At 62.4% G+C, this 16,078-nt stretch overlaps 4 protein-coding genes across 4 annotated transcripts; 2 read left to right on the top strand and 2 right to left on the bottom strand.

Moving 5' to 3' along the window:
* Positions 1–535: 535 nt before the first annotated feature.
* On the bottom strand, positions 536–4,121 carry BO70DRAFT_300246 (Clavaminate synthase-like protein; the record flags this gene model as incomplete). The annotated part of the gene is made up of 10 exons (XM_025539664.1): positions 536–771; positions 814–1,131; positions 1,186–1,559; positions 1,621–1,767; positions 1,821–2,137; positions 2,182–2,233; positions 2,280–2,474; positions 2,915–3,264; positions 3,354–3,832; positions 3,899–4,121. The coding sequence occupies 10 exons, from the start codon at positions 4,119–4,121 to the stop codon at positions 536–538; spliced, it is 2,691 nt and encodes an 896-aa protein (XP_025395427.1).
* A 468-nt stretch (positions 4,122–4,589) lies between these two features.
* On the top strand, positions 4,590–9,287 carry BO70DRAFT_374223 (MFS transporter/fungal specific transcription factor domain-containing protein; the record flags this gene model as incomplete). The annotated part of the gene is made up of 11 exons (XM_025544957.1): positions 4,590–4,704; positions 4,759–4,799; positions 4,928–5,093; positions 5,147–5,231; positions 5,292–5,748; positions 5,822–5,953; positions 6,119–6,213; positions 6,277–6,394; positions 6,758–6,869; positions 6,922–7,664; positions 7,788–9,287. 11 exons carry the CDS (start codon positions 4,590–4,592, stop codon positions 9,285–9,287), a joined length of 3,564 nt encoding a protein of 1,187 aa, XP_025395426.1.
* Positions 9,288–9,312: 25 nt separating this feature from the next.
* Positions 9,313–10,835, bottom strand: BO70DRAFT_365891 (alkene reductase). The gene is made up of 2 exons (XM_025544188.1): positions 10,485–10,835; positions 9,313–10,421 (listed from the first exon to the last, which is right to left on the bottom strand). Exons 1-2 carry the CDS (start codon positions 10,701–10,703, stop codon positions 9,480–9,482), a joined length of 1,161 nt encoding a protein of 386 aa, XP_025395425.1. The 5' UTR covers positions 10,704–10,835; the 3' UTR covers positions 9,313–9,479.
* Positions 10,836–11,265: 430 nt separating this feature from the next.
* Positions 11,266–15,954, top strand: BO70DRAFT_322826 (xanthine dehydrogenase; the record flags this gene model as incomplete). Its single annotated transcript, XM_025540564.1, has 5 exons — positions 11,266–11,554; positions 11,604–11,697; positions 11,750–13,888; positions 14,007–15,186; positions 15,247–15,954. 5 exons carry the CDS (start codon positions 11,266–11,268, stop codon positions 15,781–15,783), a joined length of 4,239 nt encoding a protein of 1,412 aa, XP_025395424.1. The 3' UTR covers positions 15,784–15,954.
* Between the last annotated feature and the right edge of the window lie 124 nt (positions 15,955–16,078).

Raw genomic sequence — 16,078 nt, 5'->3', positions numbered from 1 at the left:
CCAGAACCAACACTGGATTGGGTTGCCACAATAAAAGGGGGATTCGCGTGGGGGTTGGGTAAGCCGAACCCCGAAAGCACCTGGTCTTGATCTGCCTGTTAGCTTGGGGCTTCTAGTGCGGTGTTTAATTGATGTGTTCATCTTCCAGAACAAAGAAAGTCGCATCCATGAAAAGTGACTGCCCACTCAGGGGGCTTCTACGTCCATCAACCCCATCTCTCTCGATCGCTGACCACGGGTTCGTCAGAACTGACGTATGCCCTGGATTGGAAATATCTCTGGAAATGCTCTCCTTTGTCGTTGGATAGGGGCACCGAAACGCACCATTCTAATATTTCCCGACCAAACAGAAGAATTCCAATTTGCCTGACCTATCCCGCCCCCTACGTGGAAAAGACGACGAATTATCGCACGAGCCAATCGCAACCTACAGCCACCCTTCTGGAATATAGCCATGCACGCCCCAACATCTGAACAGACTTCCACCACCCACTCCAATACAACCCTTTCACCATAGAAACACCCCCCAACCCATTTATATAGCCGAATGTCCATGCGTCTCAAACGGCAACCCGAAACAAAACACCCCGACAGCCACCCACAGCGCCGCACTCGCGTAAATCGGCGCCGTCGTGAACCCCGTATGCGACGCGATGAGACTCGCGCAGAGACCCCCGAATCGGAGGAGTGATGCCGCGGTGCCTGTGCCTGTCCCGCGATGCGGCGCGGGGAAGGATTCGGGCGTGAAGGCGTACATGATTGCGTATTCTACTTGGTTAGTACCTGGCTTGATGGGTTCGGTGGGCAGAGGACGCAAGGGGAGGGGGATGGGTGGAGACACACCGAAGTTCCCGAGTATACCCGTGACACAAGCGAACGCCAGACTGGAGGTTGGGTTGCTGACGCCGACGTAGGCGAAGAGGAAGACTCCTGTCACGATGGACGAGATGCCCATCATCCAGCGCCGGCCGAGGAAGGTGGTGACGGCGTAGGCGGCGGAGATGGGGCCCACGATGCCGACCGCCGACTCAATACAGTAGTTCCGGTAGGTCAGGTCGAGGGAGGAGTCCGAGGTGAACTTCTTGGCCAGGTACGAGGGGAGGAAGTTGAAGTATAGGGGGTAGGCGATTCCTGGGACTGTGAGTGGTGATTTTTTTATTGGGGATGGAGGAGGGAGGAGAGTACCGATGGTCAGCCAGATGAACCAGATCATCGCGGTGTGGATGCCCAGTTTGCGGGTGGCGAAGAGGGCCTGGTAGTGCGTCGAGCGGAAGTCCTTCATGTTCTCTTTGAGGATTTCTTTCGTCGATAGCCCCGTGCCCTGGGTGGGAGATTCGCCCGCTGCGAGGCCCAGGCGCGCGTCGATCTCCTGGAACATCCCGATGCTCAACGGCTCGGGCTTGCCGTTCTGGCGGGCGACGTAGTTGACTGCGTCCACGGCGGCCTGGTCTTGTCCCTTGGAGAGCAGGTAGCGGGGTGTTTCGGGGAGCTTGAAGACGAAGACTCGGATGAAGGTGAATGCGAGGGATAGGGCACCGAGGGTGATGAGGGTGTATCTCCTGTCGGGGGTCAGTGGGAGGCAGGAGAGAGAAGGGGGGGGGGGGGGGGGGGGATGCATACCATCCCATGTTCTCGCTGCGATGACAGGTCGCGGGCGTTGAATCCGTCGGGCAGCTGAAGTTGGCCAGGAAGACCCAGGCGAGCAGCGAGACAATCAACTGGCCCAGGTTCCACCACGCGGAGAGGGCAGTGAGCAGGTATTGGTGGCTGAGACGATGAGCACTCCTATCCACCATGCAGGACCAAGCAACTCCACTCACCTCCCCGGCACAAACTCCAGGAATATCATCGAATCCACTGGGACATTCCCGCCCGCTGCTGTCCCAATGACCGCCCACATGGCACTGAAGGCCACGAAGTTCATCGTCCCGGCCGCACCGCACAGGAAGATGCCCGCGATCAGCAGGGTGAAGTTGAACGCGGGCTTCCGTCCGATCAAATCACTGGATATTCCCCAAAATGACGCCCCGAGAATCAGTCCGGTATAGTATGCCACGGAGCTGTAGCTGACTTGCACGATGCCGGGGAATTCGAGCTCGATCGGGGGCTGCACACTGCTGATGCCCTGCGAGGCGAACTGGCCGGTCAGTGTGTTGACCAGAAACCGACGAGGCAGCTCACATTATCCACAATCCATCCAAACCCAGTCACGACGAACAGCTTCCATTGGAACCTGTCCACATCAGTATCCCTCTATCTGACCAGAGAGGAAGGCATACCGTCCCATCCCGATCTCCTCCATGCACTGTCCCACCAACTCCGACTTGAGCCGGTACGCCTGCGTAGTCGACGTGCCATAGAACTGCTGGGTATCGACATCGTCCAGGATGACCCCCTTCGTCTCCTCCCCTGACACACTGAGGGTGTCATTCTGCACCGGATCGCTCTTCTGCTCGTGCTCGATGCCGTCCATTCTGATGACTGCTTTGATCCGCCGAGCACTACCCAGAACCAGGCCTACATCAAATAGGAGCCAACTTAGGGCTTTGCGGGCAGGCGCATGGGCCAGCGAATGGCTTGCTTGCGCAGCGATAGAGCTCGACAGGCTGGCTTATCGATTGTCAAGGGTGGGGGATCGCTTGATAGCATGGGATGGCCAGACCTCCACTTCCGATGCGTCCCGTTGCGTCCTATCGTGGGAGATATGTACTCTGATGCAGAGGAACCGAGTGGCCCACTGGCAATAGTTATATGGCCACGCTTTATCAAACAGGGATCTGCGGTCGCGCAGGATATCATTACCGGAATAGTCAGGTTACCGGGGTGATGGCTGTCGTACAACCGAATACTATTGGAAAAACTATCATCACCTGCATACACAACGCACCCATCATATCAAATCCCATCGCATCACGCACCCACCGCCGCCGTAGCCGCCCTTGCCACCGTCTCGATCTTCATCTTGCCCTGCTCCTCCATCTCCCTTTTATACTTCTCGGCCCGTCCATAACTCTCTTTATACGACGCCGTCACCATCTCCTCCACCGTGATGGGCGGATACTTGGGCGCCTCGTCCGCCGCACGGCAATTCGGCAGGCACTCGCACAGGTAGTCTGGATTTCCGCTGAAGAAGAACGGGATCGAGTATCGCTCGCGCCCGGACTTGTTGATCACCCGGTGGATGTTCGATTTGTAGCGGTCGTTGGCCATTCGCATGAATAGGTTGCCCAGGTTGACTACGTAGGCGCCGGGGACTGGTTGGACCTAGGTAACTCGCTCGTCAGCGTGATGCAATCTGATCGGGGAGCTTGCTGGGAGCTTGCTGGGAGGTTACTGTGCTGTGCTGTACTTACATCCAACCATTCGCCGCTAGGCACATCCAAGACCTGCAGCCCGTCCACCTCGTCTTGCAGCAGCAGCGTGATGCATCCGAAATCCGTGTGGGCGCCGATGCCCCGGTTCAGCTTGTCGTCCCCGTCTTTGGGCTGCGCCGGGTAGTGCAGCATTCGCATCGTGGCGACGGCGCCGTTGGTCAGTGGGTCGAAGTAGTCCTCGCCGACGTGCAGGGTCAGGGCCAGCAGAGCGAGCACGTCCTTGGCCAGGTCGAACACGGCGTTATAGTATTCCATTGAGGTCCGCTGGAACTCCTCCTTGTCTTCGACGTTGGGGGGCCATTGGTTCGGGCCGCTGTTCAGCTTCTTCTGCAGGTAGTAGGGGTGGTCTTCTGGGATCTCTTGGCCGATGTACAGTCCCTCTTTTAGTTCCGGGCCTGTGCCGACTTCGAGCATCTGCGAGCGGAGGAGTTCGTAGCCGCGGTTGAAGGAGTTGAGGTCTAGGAAGAATGGTTGTTAGTGATGGGGAGGTAATGGGGGGGGGGGGGGGGGAAGGGTATGCGCACTCTTGTCGATCTTCATCTTCTCTTCCAGCGGCTGGTCGAAGAACCGTCGGGCGCAGCCCATCACCCGACGCTGTAGTTCCAGAGGGACGCGGTGGCCGGTGATCTGGAAGAAGCCATTGTAGAGGCAGCTGTTGCGGATGGTCTCGACCAGCCGGGCTTTGGCCGCGCTGTCGCCGCCGTAGAAGGGCGAGAAGTCGAGAATCGGGGGTGCGGTGGGCGACATGGCGTTGCGGGGTGGAGTGTGGATGCTGGTGCCCTTGGCCTTGCTGTGTCGGTGTTGAGGAGAGCCATTATCAATGCCCTCGCTGCTATGATCGAGGGAGGCGATCGGCCAGAACGCCGAGGAGGACTTCTCCTCCATCTTCGGCAGGGGCGATAACACCAAGAGTGGGGGCAAGAATGGGGACGCGGCCAGGCCCTCCCGTCAGATAGGAAATGCGGAGAAGCTCAGGCCCGACACCGGACGAGGCTTGTCTATCGGGGGTTGACAGGTCCTGGAGATATCATGGTTGCTCGCGAGTGGCGATGACCCCCAGATGGTCCCGGGTTGCCCGATCGGGAAGACTGTATGACCGGCGCAGAGGATGGAGGTCGCACTGCAGATGCAAGGGGGTGGATGGGTATATCAGGCGGCCGCTGGGACCTGAGCTCACCGCATCTGGGATTCATCCTGTGTCGTTCTATCGCTGCCATGTCGTCCACCGACAATGATACTGTCGAGAAAGGGGGGTTTGTTCCGGCCGAGCCGGAGATGAAGACGGAGGGCAGCAACATCCTCATCGATCGCGACGCGGAACGGTCCTACGGTAAGGTGCCTGGATAGGGTGACCCCTGCTTCCGAGCCCAGCTGACTCGTACAGTCCGCAAGGTGGATTTCTGTGTCCTGCCCTTACTGTGCCTGGTGGGTTGCCGTCCGGGAATGACAACGTGGGTTGGGGCTGACGGGCCAGATGTATTTCTTCGACTGCATGGACCGGGTATGTATAGTTAGCCCCGTCTGATGTTACCGGCTGGGGTTAATGGCAGCAGAGCAACCTGGCCAACGCGAAGACCGATGGTCTGGACGAGGACATCCACCTGGTCGGCAACGACTACTCGCTGATCGTCCTGCTGTTCTACATCCCGTTTGGCCTGTGCGACCTGCCATGGAACCTGCTCCTGAAGCGCTACGGGGGGCGCATCACCCTATCCTTCAGTGGGTTGCCCCCATCGCCCATCCCACCGATACGATGCATGCTGACCCCGCAGTGACCGTCGTCTGGGGAATACTGGCGCTGTGCCAATGCGCCGTCAAGGACTTTGGCGGCATGATCGCTGTCCGGATGATCCTGGGGTAGGTCCTGAGCTCGCTTGCGTGCGACGACACGACGATGGAGGATGCTAATCTCCACAGCGTCTTCGAGGCAGGCTTCTTCGCGGGCGCGACCTTCTACCTGACGCTGTTCTACACGCGCGGCGAGATGGGCTTCCGGCTGGCGATCATCCAGTCGTTCGCGGTGCTGGCGTCGGCCTTCAGCGGGCTGGTCTCGTTCGGGGTGTTCCAGATCCACGACCCGGCGGTGCAGGGCTGGCAGTGGCTCTTCATCATCGAGGGCTCCATGACCTTCCTGACGGGGGTGATCTCCTTCTTCTGGCTGCCGGGCAACCCGCGCACGGCCTGGTTCCTGAATGAGCGAGAGCGCGCCGCGGCGACCGCACGACTGCTGCGCGACACCTCGTCGGAGGTGGACACAGGGCTGGACCTGAAGGCTGCCTTTGAGACGTGGAAGGACTGGAAGTTCCCCGTGTGGTGTGTCATCACCTTCACGTACCCGGTCGCGTATGCCACCGCGATGAACTTCTTCCCTCTGGTCTGTAGTTCCCGATTCTCTTCTCCCCTCGTCATCCATGATCTTTCCGCTCCCGACATTACTGACGGAATAGATCGTCGAACGACTGGGCTTCTCGACAGTCAAGACGAACCTGTGGACGGTGGCCCCCAACCTGGTCGGGGCGGTGGTGCTGCTCTGCGTGGCCAAGTCGTCCGACTACTTCCGCGAGCGCGCCTTCCACATCGTCTTCTCGCTGGTGGTGTCGCTAGTGGGGATGGTGATCCTGGCGACGATCGATGTCCTCGACAACAAGGGGGTCGCGTACTTTGCGTGCTTCCTGATGGCTGCCGGGGCGTACATCCCGTCGTGCCTGGTCCACGCATGGCACAACAACAACAACGTGCACGAGAACTCGCGGGCGGCCAACACGGGCTTCTTTGTGGGGCTGGGCAACCTGGCGGGGGTGTTGAGCGCGGCGACGTTCCGGACGGAATATGCTCCCAAGTAGGTGATCTGTCTTCATCAGTGGACCCGTCCGAAATGGAGATGGGAGGCTGACCACGGCAGGTACATTCCCACGCTGGTGGCAACGTGCTGCTGCAACGGGGTGAGCATTGTGTTCGTGACGGGCTTAGGGCTGTGGATGCGGCGGGAGAACGCGCGACGGGATGCGCGCGAGGGAAAAGTGCGACCCGGCGAGAGGGACACGCGCCAGTTGGCCGAGGGCGAGGACAGCCCCGGGTGGCGGTATTTCCTGTAGGCTGCAGATCGAGATCGAGGCACAAAAGAAGCCTGGCCATAATAGCAAGGCCATTAAGCTGGCTGAGACCCGGAAGATAAAGCGCTTTCCCCGCGCGCCGTCATTCGCGGACGCCCTTATCATTTGACAGTCGCGCCAGCCGATCCTCGGCCGGGGGTTGTTGGTTGTACTTAATTACCCTGTCACCTCCTGTTTCGCATCTCTGGCCGTGTAGATGGATACCGATCTGATAAACATCCCCCAATGCCCCCGAAATCCCACGCCTGCCACTGGCCCACCTGCGGCAAGACCTTCACGCGCGCCGAGCACCTGCGTCGCCATGCCCTAAACCACGAGACCGGTCGCGATGGCTACACCTGCGAGCGCTGCTCCGTGCATTTCAGCCGCCCGGATCTGCTGAGTGTGTTCCTCTGGATGCAGAATAGGCGGGGACTGACTTTTGCATACTCCAGACCGCCACATGTCACGACACACCAAGCGCGACGAGGAGGCCGGGGGACCAGGGCTGGGGGTGCTGGAGACCCGCAAACGCACCCGCCGCGCGGGCGATGGCTCCATCGTCACTCGCCCCCCCAAGCGCCAGAGTCAGAGTCAGACTCAGAGTCAGAGCCAGAGCCAGAGCCAGAGTCATCCTCGTCTCCCCAATCCTTCCACTTCATCCGCCTCTTCTTCCTGCTCGATCTCCGTCACCAGCTCCCAGGACTATGACCACCACCACCTCTCCCACGGGGCACCCGTCTCCCCACCCACCTCGGCCAGCGACCCGGCCTCGCTGGCCCTGGACGACCCCGACCCTGACCCCGACCCCGACCCGCTGCTGGCCCCGATGATGCCCAGCGGTCCCTTCGAGCCCTATGTCGAGCCCATCCCCGGCCAGTTTGACGCAGCAGATGGCTCGTGGAGTCTGGGACTCGACAACATGGGCGACATGGTCAGTCTGGACACGGCCACCGACTTCAACATGCCGTTTGCCGCCACGCACAACTACCACTGGCTGTTCGACGTCGCCGTCCTCGACGATGCCTTCCCCCCCTTCGACCTGCCCCTTGGCCCGGACATGATCCCCTTCGACGACTCCATCCCCAGCTTCAACCGTGACGGCTCCTCCGTCCTCCTCCAAGCGGCCTCGTACGTCGAGCGTGCCGATCTCTCCACGCCGCCTCTGCTCGACCCTCTCCCGGATCCTCTCCCCCCCGTGGACTGGATGGACCGTGACCCCCTCCTCCCTCCGGCCCCCAAACCCACCTCCCCATCCTCCCCGCCGCCTCCCGCCACGGCATCCTCGCCCTGATCGCCCTCTCCCCTCCCCTGGGGATAGACGGCCACCCGACCCCCCGACCTCCCCTCTGCTCTCGCTCCCCTCCCTCCAGTCCTACGCCGACCTCTTCTTCACCCGCTTCAACACCACGTACCCCCTCCTCCACCAGCCCTCCTTCTGCCCCGTCTCCGCGCCCCCGTCCTCCTCGCCGCCATCCTCTCCATGGGCGCCACCTACAGCAGCCGCGAGGCCCACCAGCTGGCCGTGGGCATCCATGACGCCCTCCGGAACCACCTCTTCTGCCACCCCGACTTCTCCCCGCAGCCGCCCCTCTGGGTCCTGCAGGCCATGCTCCTGATCGACTGCTTCGGGAAGATGCGCGCCGGGCCGAAGCAGCGCGAGCGCGCGCAGCTGTTCCACTGCGTGCTGATCAAGTTGATCCGGAGGAGCGGTTGCTGCGCGATTCGATCGGGGGATACCTTCCCGGACGGTGGGACCGCGGGTGGGGATGAGGACATCCAGGCCCTCTGGCACGCCGCCATGCAAGCCGAACAGCGCAAGCGACTCGCCATGCACTGCTTCATGTGGGACACCCAGCACGCGGTGCTCTTCTCGCAGTCGCTGTGCATGTCCGCCTTCGAGATCCGCTCCGCCCTGCCCTGCAGTTCCGCGACATGGGAAGCCCCCTCGGCGCGTGAATGGGCGCGGCTGGCGGCCATGGAATCCCCCTCGCCCTCTGACCGGGGCTTTCTCTCCGTGCTGAAGGGGTATATCACCCCGGGGGCGGTGGCTCGACCACGGGATCTGAATGTCCTGGCGCGCACGGTCGTGCTGCATGGGCTGATGTCGGTGTCGGCGGATCTGAAGCGGAGGGATCAGACGACGCTGCGATGCGAGGGGCCGGATCGCGTCGGGGCGTGGACGAGGCGCATGGGGCGGGCGTATGATCTGTGGAAGGTCGACTTCGACGCCGATTGTCTGGCCATGAAGCTGGCGCAGTCGGGCGATCTGCCGCGCTTCACGGGGTTGAAGACGGCGGCGAATGCCTTGTATCGCGCGGCGCATGTGGCGCTGCAGGTCGAGGTGCTGGATCTCCAGATCGCGGCGGGCGCGGGCCGCATTCTGGGTCGGGGAGTCACGGCGCAGGATGGCGAGAGGTCGCGCCGGGTCTTGCGTCGCTGGCTGCAGGGCGAGGCCGGGGCGGCGGCCGTGGCTGCGAGGCATGCGGCGGCGTTGTTGCAGGACGCGGTGCTCAGTCTGCACGATTGGGAGCAGATGGACGCGTTTCACTTCCCCTGGTGTCTGTATCTGGCCACGCTGGTGTGCTGGGCCTTTCACCGGGGCGGCGTCCGGGAGGAGGGCCAGGCCGGCCGCATTTCCACGGATCTGGCGAGTCTGATTGTCGCCATGACGACGTGTCCCAGTCTGGCTGAACTGGCCGCCCTCGGGGGCAAGTATGATACTCGGGGTCTGGTCAGGGCCATGGCCCAGCAGCTGGCTACGGTGCGGTGGGCGGTGGTGCACGATGCCATGAAGGTCTTGCTGAATTTAGCAGATTGATTGATTGATTGTTCTTGTTTCTGCTCTGCTGAGCTGCTATGTCTCTATGTATGTATCTATGCGAGTTATCTGACGTGGTGATATGGCTGATACCTTATGTACACGTTCTTCCCTCCAACAATGCATATCCATCACACCTATCATGGTGCCCAGACACCTTTCCAGTCGGCTGGGTTCCTCCTTCACACCCCTCTACTCGTAGAACGAGTAATCCGTGTATCCCTTCTCCGCCGGATCGGCCCCGTAGAACGTCGTGCGATCATACTTGGCCAGCGACACGCCCTCCATCAGCCGTCTCGGCAGGTCGGGGTTCGCAATGAACCAGCGTCCGAAGGCAATCGCATCCGCCTTGTCCTCGTCCAGCTTGGGTCTCGAGTTCTCCGGTCCGAAGTTGCCGGCTGCAATCAATGCAATCCCCCCAGCCTTCAACGGCGCCCGGAAGATATCCAGCGTGGGCTTGACGCTGCCCGTCGGGAGGGACTGCATCTTGGCCGCCTCGTCCAACACCTCGTCGAATCGCGGCTCGATCATGTGCGCGTATACCGGTCGGACAGACTCGGGCAGCGCGGCGAGGAGCCGGCAGATCTCGACCCAGTGCGCCTGCGGGTCCGAGTCGCGGGTGTCCTGGAAGAAGTTGTAGGGTGATAGTCGGATGCCGACGTGGTCGGCCCCGATGGCGCCGCTGACGGCTTTGATGGTCTCGATGACGATGCGCGCCCGGTTGGCCACGCTGCCGCCGTACTCGTCGGTGCGCGTGTTGACGTTGTCGTGCAGGAACTGGTCCAGCAGGTAGCCGTTCGCTGCGTGGATCTCTACCCCGTCGAACCCGGCTTCGCGGGCGCGTTGGGCCGCCGCGGCGTAGTCCTGCACGGTGTCTTGGATCTCGGTGATGGTCATCGGACGTGGAGGCGAGGATGCGTAGGTGGTCCCGTCCATGGCGTCGCCGCTGATGGGGATGTCGCTGGCGGCCAGGGCTTGTCGGCCGCCCAGGAAGGAGGGCACCGTCGCGCGCCCGACGTGCCACAGCTGGCACACCATGAGACCCCCCTTGGCGTGCACCGCGTCTGTCACGGCCTTCCAGCCGGCGATCTGGGAGGGAGTGAAGATGCCGGGCACCCCGGGGTAGCCGGCTGCCTGTGGGGGGGGGGTGTTAGAGATTTGATCCAGACATGGGTCAGGGGCAAAGAAAGGACAGACGTAGCGACTAATGGGGGTGGCTTCAGTGACCAGCAGACCCCCCGACGAGGCGCGCTGGGCGTAGTACTCGACCATCAGCGCATTGGGGACAAACACCCCGTCGGATTCCTTGGTCGCACGCATCCGGGTGCAAGGGGCCTGGATGACCCGGTGGGAGAGGGCCAGGGCCCCCAGGCGGAGGGGCTGGAAGAGCGCGTCAGTGGTGGTGATGGAGCCCATACTGAATGTTTCCGGTTAGGGTTCGGGTTGAGGGATGGCTCTGGCTGGGAGGGATATTTGTAGTCGGCCCCGATTGGATCGACGGGCGATATTTCCCCTCGGTATGGCGTCCTCCATGTCCATCCATGTCCATCCACTTTTGTCGGTCGAGAGTTGGGCACGATGGGTTTTGGGGGGGGAGGAATGTGCATGTGCATCTGCAGGCGATCGGGGCTCGGAATGGAATCGTCGATAATCGTGACGGTCGGCCCCTCCGTTATCACCGACATCCCCCCCACCCTTGGACCACCTCCACTCCTGAAGAGGGGAAAGCTCTGGGCAGCATCATTGTTCGATCACCCCTCATCCCTCACCCCTGTGTTCCACAGCATGCAACGCCAGGTCATGATGCATAGTATGGCTGCCGTATCATTCGCGGTGCAGGCAGCCTCACGTGCTGCCAGCGCATCGGGCGATGCCCTCATCCCCATCCCCATTCTTCCCTGGCTGTCGACTCTTTGTCTCTTCTTCCGACTCTTTCCTCCTCACCAGCATGCTCTGCCATCCCCTCTAAGCACCCATCATGGCCCTCCCACCCCCCCTGCAGGAGCTGCTCTCCACCTCCCCGACCACCGCCACCCTCTCGTTCTACCTCAACGGCACCCCCATCGCTCTGGCCAGCCCCAACCCCCACTGGACCCTGCTGGACTTCATCCGCTCGCAGCATGGGCTGAAGGGGACCAAGCTGGGCTGCGGCGAGGGGGGCTGCGGCGCCTGCACCGTCGTGCTGCAGACCCAGGCCGCCCGCGATGGCCGCAACCGGCGGCTTTGCCACCGCGCCGTCAACGCCTGTCTCTATCCGCTCATCGGAGGTTCGTCCGTTCTTCGACCCATGGAACGCCTGCAACTGACAGCTGCCAGTGGCCGGGAAGCATGTCATCACCGTCGAAGGCCTCGGCAATGTGGACCACCCCCATCCGCTGCAGGAACGCCTGGGGAAGCTTCATGGCTCGCAGTATGATTGATCCCTCCTGACCTGTCTGGGTGGCAGGTGGCTAACGGGATAGATGCGGCTTCTGCACCCCCGGCATCGTCATGTCGCTGTACGCCCTCATCCGCAATGCCTACGATCCCACCACCGACCGGTTCCACCTGTCCGAGGAGGACATCGAGATGAAGGGACACCTGGACGGGAATCTGTGTCGGTGCACCGGATACAAGCCCATCCTGCAGGCAGCCAAGACGTTTGTCCAGGAGGACCTGCAGGCGCGTCTCGCCGTGCGAACACGGACACACATGCAGACCCCGACCGACAAGAGTGAAGAAGTCCCGGTCGAGTCGGAATCGGACTCGTCTCGTCCCCAATCGTGTGGCCGTGCGGGAGGGTGCTGTCGCGACACCCCCGGGGGGGGGTCATCCTGCTCCTCCGACAGGGACAGTTCGCGCACGAGTCTGTCGACCCCCGAGTCCGAGCCCGACCAAGCCCTAAATCCGGTCCCCCAGTTCGACTTCCTCCCCTACGTGCCCACCACCGAACTCATCTACCCCCCCGGTCTGGCCACGAGGAGCCCACCGGCCCAGCTGCTCTGCTACACCGACGAGCGCAAGGCCTGGCTGCGCCCCGTCAGCGTCGAGCAGACCCTCGACATCCTGGCGCGCTGCCCGTCGGCCACGCTGGTCGGGGGCGCCAGCGAAGTGCAGGTCGACATCCGCTTCAAGGGCGCCGACTTCGCCGTCTCCGTCTTCGTGGGCGACCTGGCCGAGCTGGCTCAGATCCGGCCGGTCGAGACGAACGGCGTGCTGACCGAGCTGGTCATCGGGGGCAACGCCTCGCTCAGCGACATCGAGGCCGAATGCCACCGCCTCATCCCCACCCTGGGTCCCCGGGGATCCGTGCTGTCCGCCGCCGCCAAAGTGCTGCGGTACTTCGCGGGCCGCCAGATCCGCAACGCGGCGTCGCTGGCGGGCAACATCGCGACGGCGTCGCCCCTCTCCGACATGAACCCTCTGCTGCTCGCCGTCAACGCCACCGTCGTCGCCCGCACGGCCACCGAGGAGACCCTCCTGCCCATGGCCACCCTGTTCCGGGGCTACCGCCAGACGGCCCTCCCCGCCGGCAGCCTCATCACCGAGATCCACCTCCCCCTGACGCCCCCGGGCGTGCGCGAGCTCACCAGGTCCTACAAGCAATCCAAGCGCAAGGACGACGACATGGCCATCGTCACCGCCGCCTTCCGCGTGCGTCTGGCCGCCGACAACACCGTGCGTGCCATCGCCCTGGCATACGGCGGCATGGCCCCCGTCAGCCTGCTGGCCCGCCACGCCGGGGCCGCCCTCCTGCACCAGCGATGGGGCACGCAGGCCGTCCTCGACGCCACCTTCGACGCCCTGCTGCGGGACTTCGCCCTCCCCTTCTCCGTCCCCGGGGGCATGGCCACCTACCGCCGCACCCTCGCCCTGTCCCTCTTCTTCCGCTTCTGGAACGAGGTCCTGGCCGAGTTCCATCTCGCCCCCGTCGCCCCCGACCTGACGGGGGAGATCCACCGGCGCATCTCCCACGGGGCCCGCGACAACCACAACCCCAACGAGCAGCGCGTCGTCGGCAAGCAACTGCCCCATCTCTCCGGGCTGAAGCACGCCACCGGCGAGGCCGAATACATCGACGACATGCCCCCGCAGCACGGCGAGCTGTTCGGCGCCATGGTGCTCTCGCAGCGCGCCCACGCCACGCTCGTCGCCGTCGACTGGGCCCCCGCCCTGCAACCCGGTCTGGCCAAGGGGTTCATCGACCACACCAGCATCCCGATCGAGAAGAACCTCTGGGGGTCCGTCGTGCACGACGAGCCCTTCTTCGCGGTCGACGAGGTCCTCGCCCACGGCCAGCCCATTGGACTCGTATATGCCGAGACAGCCCTGCAGGCCCAGGCGGCAGCTCGTGCGGTCAAGGTCGTCTACGAGGACCGCCCTGCCATCCTGACCATCGACGAGGCCATCGCGGCGAAGAGCTTCTACCCGCACGGCAAGGAGCTGCGCAAGGGCGCCCCGCCAGAGAAAATGGATGACGTGTTTGCGCGATGCGACCGCGTCTTCACCGGCACCAGTCGCATCGGCGGCCAGGAGCATTTCTATCTCGAGACGAACGCCGCGTTGGTCGTCCCTCACCCGGAGGACGGGAGTATGGATGTGTGGTCGTCCACCCAGAATACGTATGTCCCCCTTCCCCCTCCCTGTCCCTTCTTCAGCCCTAACACCCTCCCTCCTCCTCCTCCTCCCCCCAACCCAATTTCCCCCGTGCCGCCACGATACTAACCTCCATTCTAACAGCATGGAAACCCAAGCCTTCGTCAGCCAAGTCACCTCCGTCCCAGCGAACCGGATCAACGCGCGGGTCAAACGCATGGGCGGCGCCTTCGGGGGCAAAGAGTCGCGCAGCGTCCAGCTGGCCGCTCTCCTGGCCATCGCGGCCAAGAAGACCCGCCGGCCCATGCGCGCCATGCTCAACCGCGACGAGGATATGATGACCAGCGGCCAGCGACACCCGATCCAATGCCGGTGGAAGGTCGGGGTGATGAACGACGGCACCCTCGTCGCGCTGGACGCGGACTGCTACAATAACGCGGGCTTCTCGCTGGATATGAGTGGCGCGGTGATGGATCGGTGCTGTACCCATTTGGATAACTGTTATCATTTCCCCAATGTGCATGTCCGCGCGTGGGTGTGTCGGACCAATACGCATAGTAATACGGCATTTCGAGGGTTTGGGGGGCCGCAGGCGATGTTTGTGGCGGAGAGCTATATGAATGCGGTTGCGGAGGGGCTGGGGATGGATGTCGATGAGTTGCGGTGGAGGAATCTGTACCGACAGGGACAGAGGACCCCGTTTTTGCAGCCCATCGATCAGGATTGGCATGTGCCGATGTTGCTGGAGCAGGTGCGGCGCGAGGCCAGGTATGACGAGCGGAGGGCCGACGTCGGCAGGTTCAATCAGTCCCATCGCTGGCGGAAGAGGGGCATTTGTCTCGTGCCGACCAAGTTCGGGATCTCGTTTGCGACTGCCGTCCATCTGAATCAGGCCGCCGCGTCGCTGAAGATCTACACCGATGGGTCGGTGCTGCTGAATCATGGCGGGACGGAGATGGGCCAGGGCCTCTATACGAAGATGGTGCAGGTCGCGGCGCAGGAGCTGGGCGTGGCCCCCGAGAGTATCTATACGCAAGATACCTCGTCGTATCAGACGGCGAATGCGTCGCCCACGGCCGCCTCGTCGGGAAGTGATCTCAACGGCATGGCGATCAAGGATGCCTGCGACCAGATCAATGAGCGGCTAAAGCCGTATCGTGAGAGGTTCGGGGAAGATGCCTCCATGGCGACGCTTGCGCACGCCGCGTATCGCGATCGGGTCAACCTGGCCGCCAGCGGGTTCTGGAAGATGCCCAAGGTCGGGTACCAGTGGGGGAACTATGACCCGGAGACGGTCAAGCCGATGTACTATTATTTCACGCAGGTGTGTATGGGATCCTGTCATCCTGGATGATGGGAGGGAAACGCTGACAGAATGAAATAGGGCGTGGCCTGCACGGAGGTCGAGCTCGACCTGCTGACGGGCGACCACACGGTGCTGCGGACGGACATCAAGATGGACATCGGCCGGTCGATCAACCCGGCCATCGACTACGGGCAGATCGAGGGGGCGTTCGTGCAGGGCCAGGGGCTGTTCACGATGGAGGAGAGTCTGTGGACGCGTGGGGGCCAGCTGGCCACGCGGGGGCCCGGCAATTACAAGATCCCGGGGTTTAGTGACATCCCCCAGGAGTTCAACGTGAGCTTTCTGCGGGGTGTCTCGTGGAGCCATCTGCGGTCCATCCAGAGCAGCAAGGGCGTTGGCGAGCCGCCGCTGTTTCTGGGGGCGACGGTGCTGTTTGCCCTGCGTGATGCGCTGCGCAGTGCCCGCGAGGATCACCGTGTGGTTGAGCCGTTGGTGTTGGACAGTCCGGCCACCGCGGAGAGGCTGCGGCTGGCGGTCGGGGATGACCTGCTCAGGAAGAGTCGCGTCGAGGCGAAGGAGGGAGAGACGAATTTCTTTGTCGCGGTGGCATCGTGAATGGTGGTGGTGGAAGGCGAGTCGGGGAGGAGCAATGAACAGCACTCGAGATTTTTCAGAGTCATAGCCTGCCGATTAACACTCATCATGCGAGTAGAACGGCTTTGGGACGGTGAGCCAATGTCAATAGAAGAGTGTAGTTCCCGTCGAGCACAGCCTATACAGATAGAGACCAACTTTCATCCATTTATATTCTCGTATCAGCATGTATGTATGCTATTCTTCTCCTGGAAGCCACCCATCACGATACGATTAGTATATGATATACATATATATCCACAGTCAAGCCATTCAT

This window comes from Aspergillus heteromorphus (genome assembly GCF_003184545.1).
Source record: "Aspergillus heteromorphus CBS 117.55 chromosome Unknown BO70scaffold_34, whole genome shotgun sequence".
In the NCBI taxonomy this organism is placed as follows: Eukaryota; Fungi; Ascomycota; class Eurotiomycetes; order Eurotiales; family Aspergillaceae; genus Aspergillus; species Aspergillus heteromorphus.
Note: the sequence above shows the minus strand (reverse complement) of the source record. Positions and strands in the feature narration are given on the sequence as shown.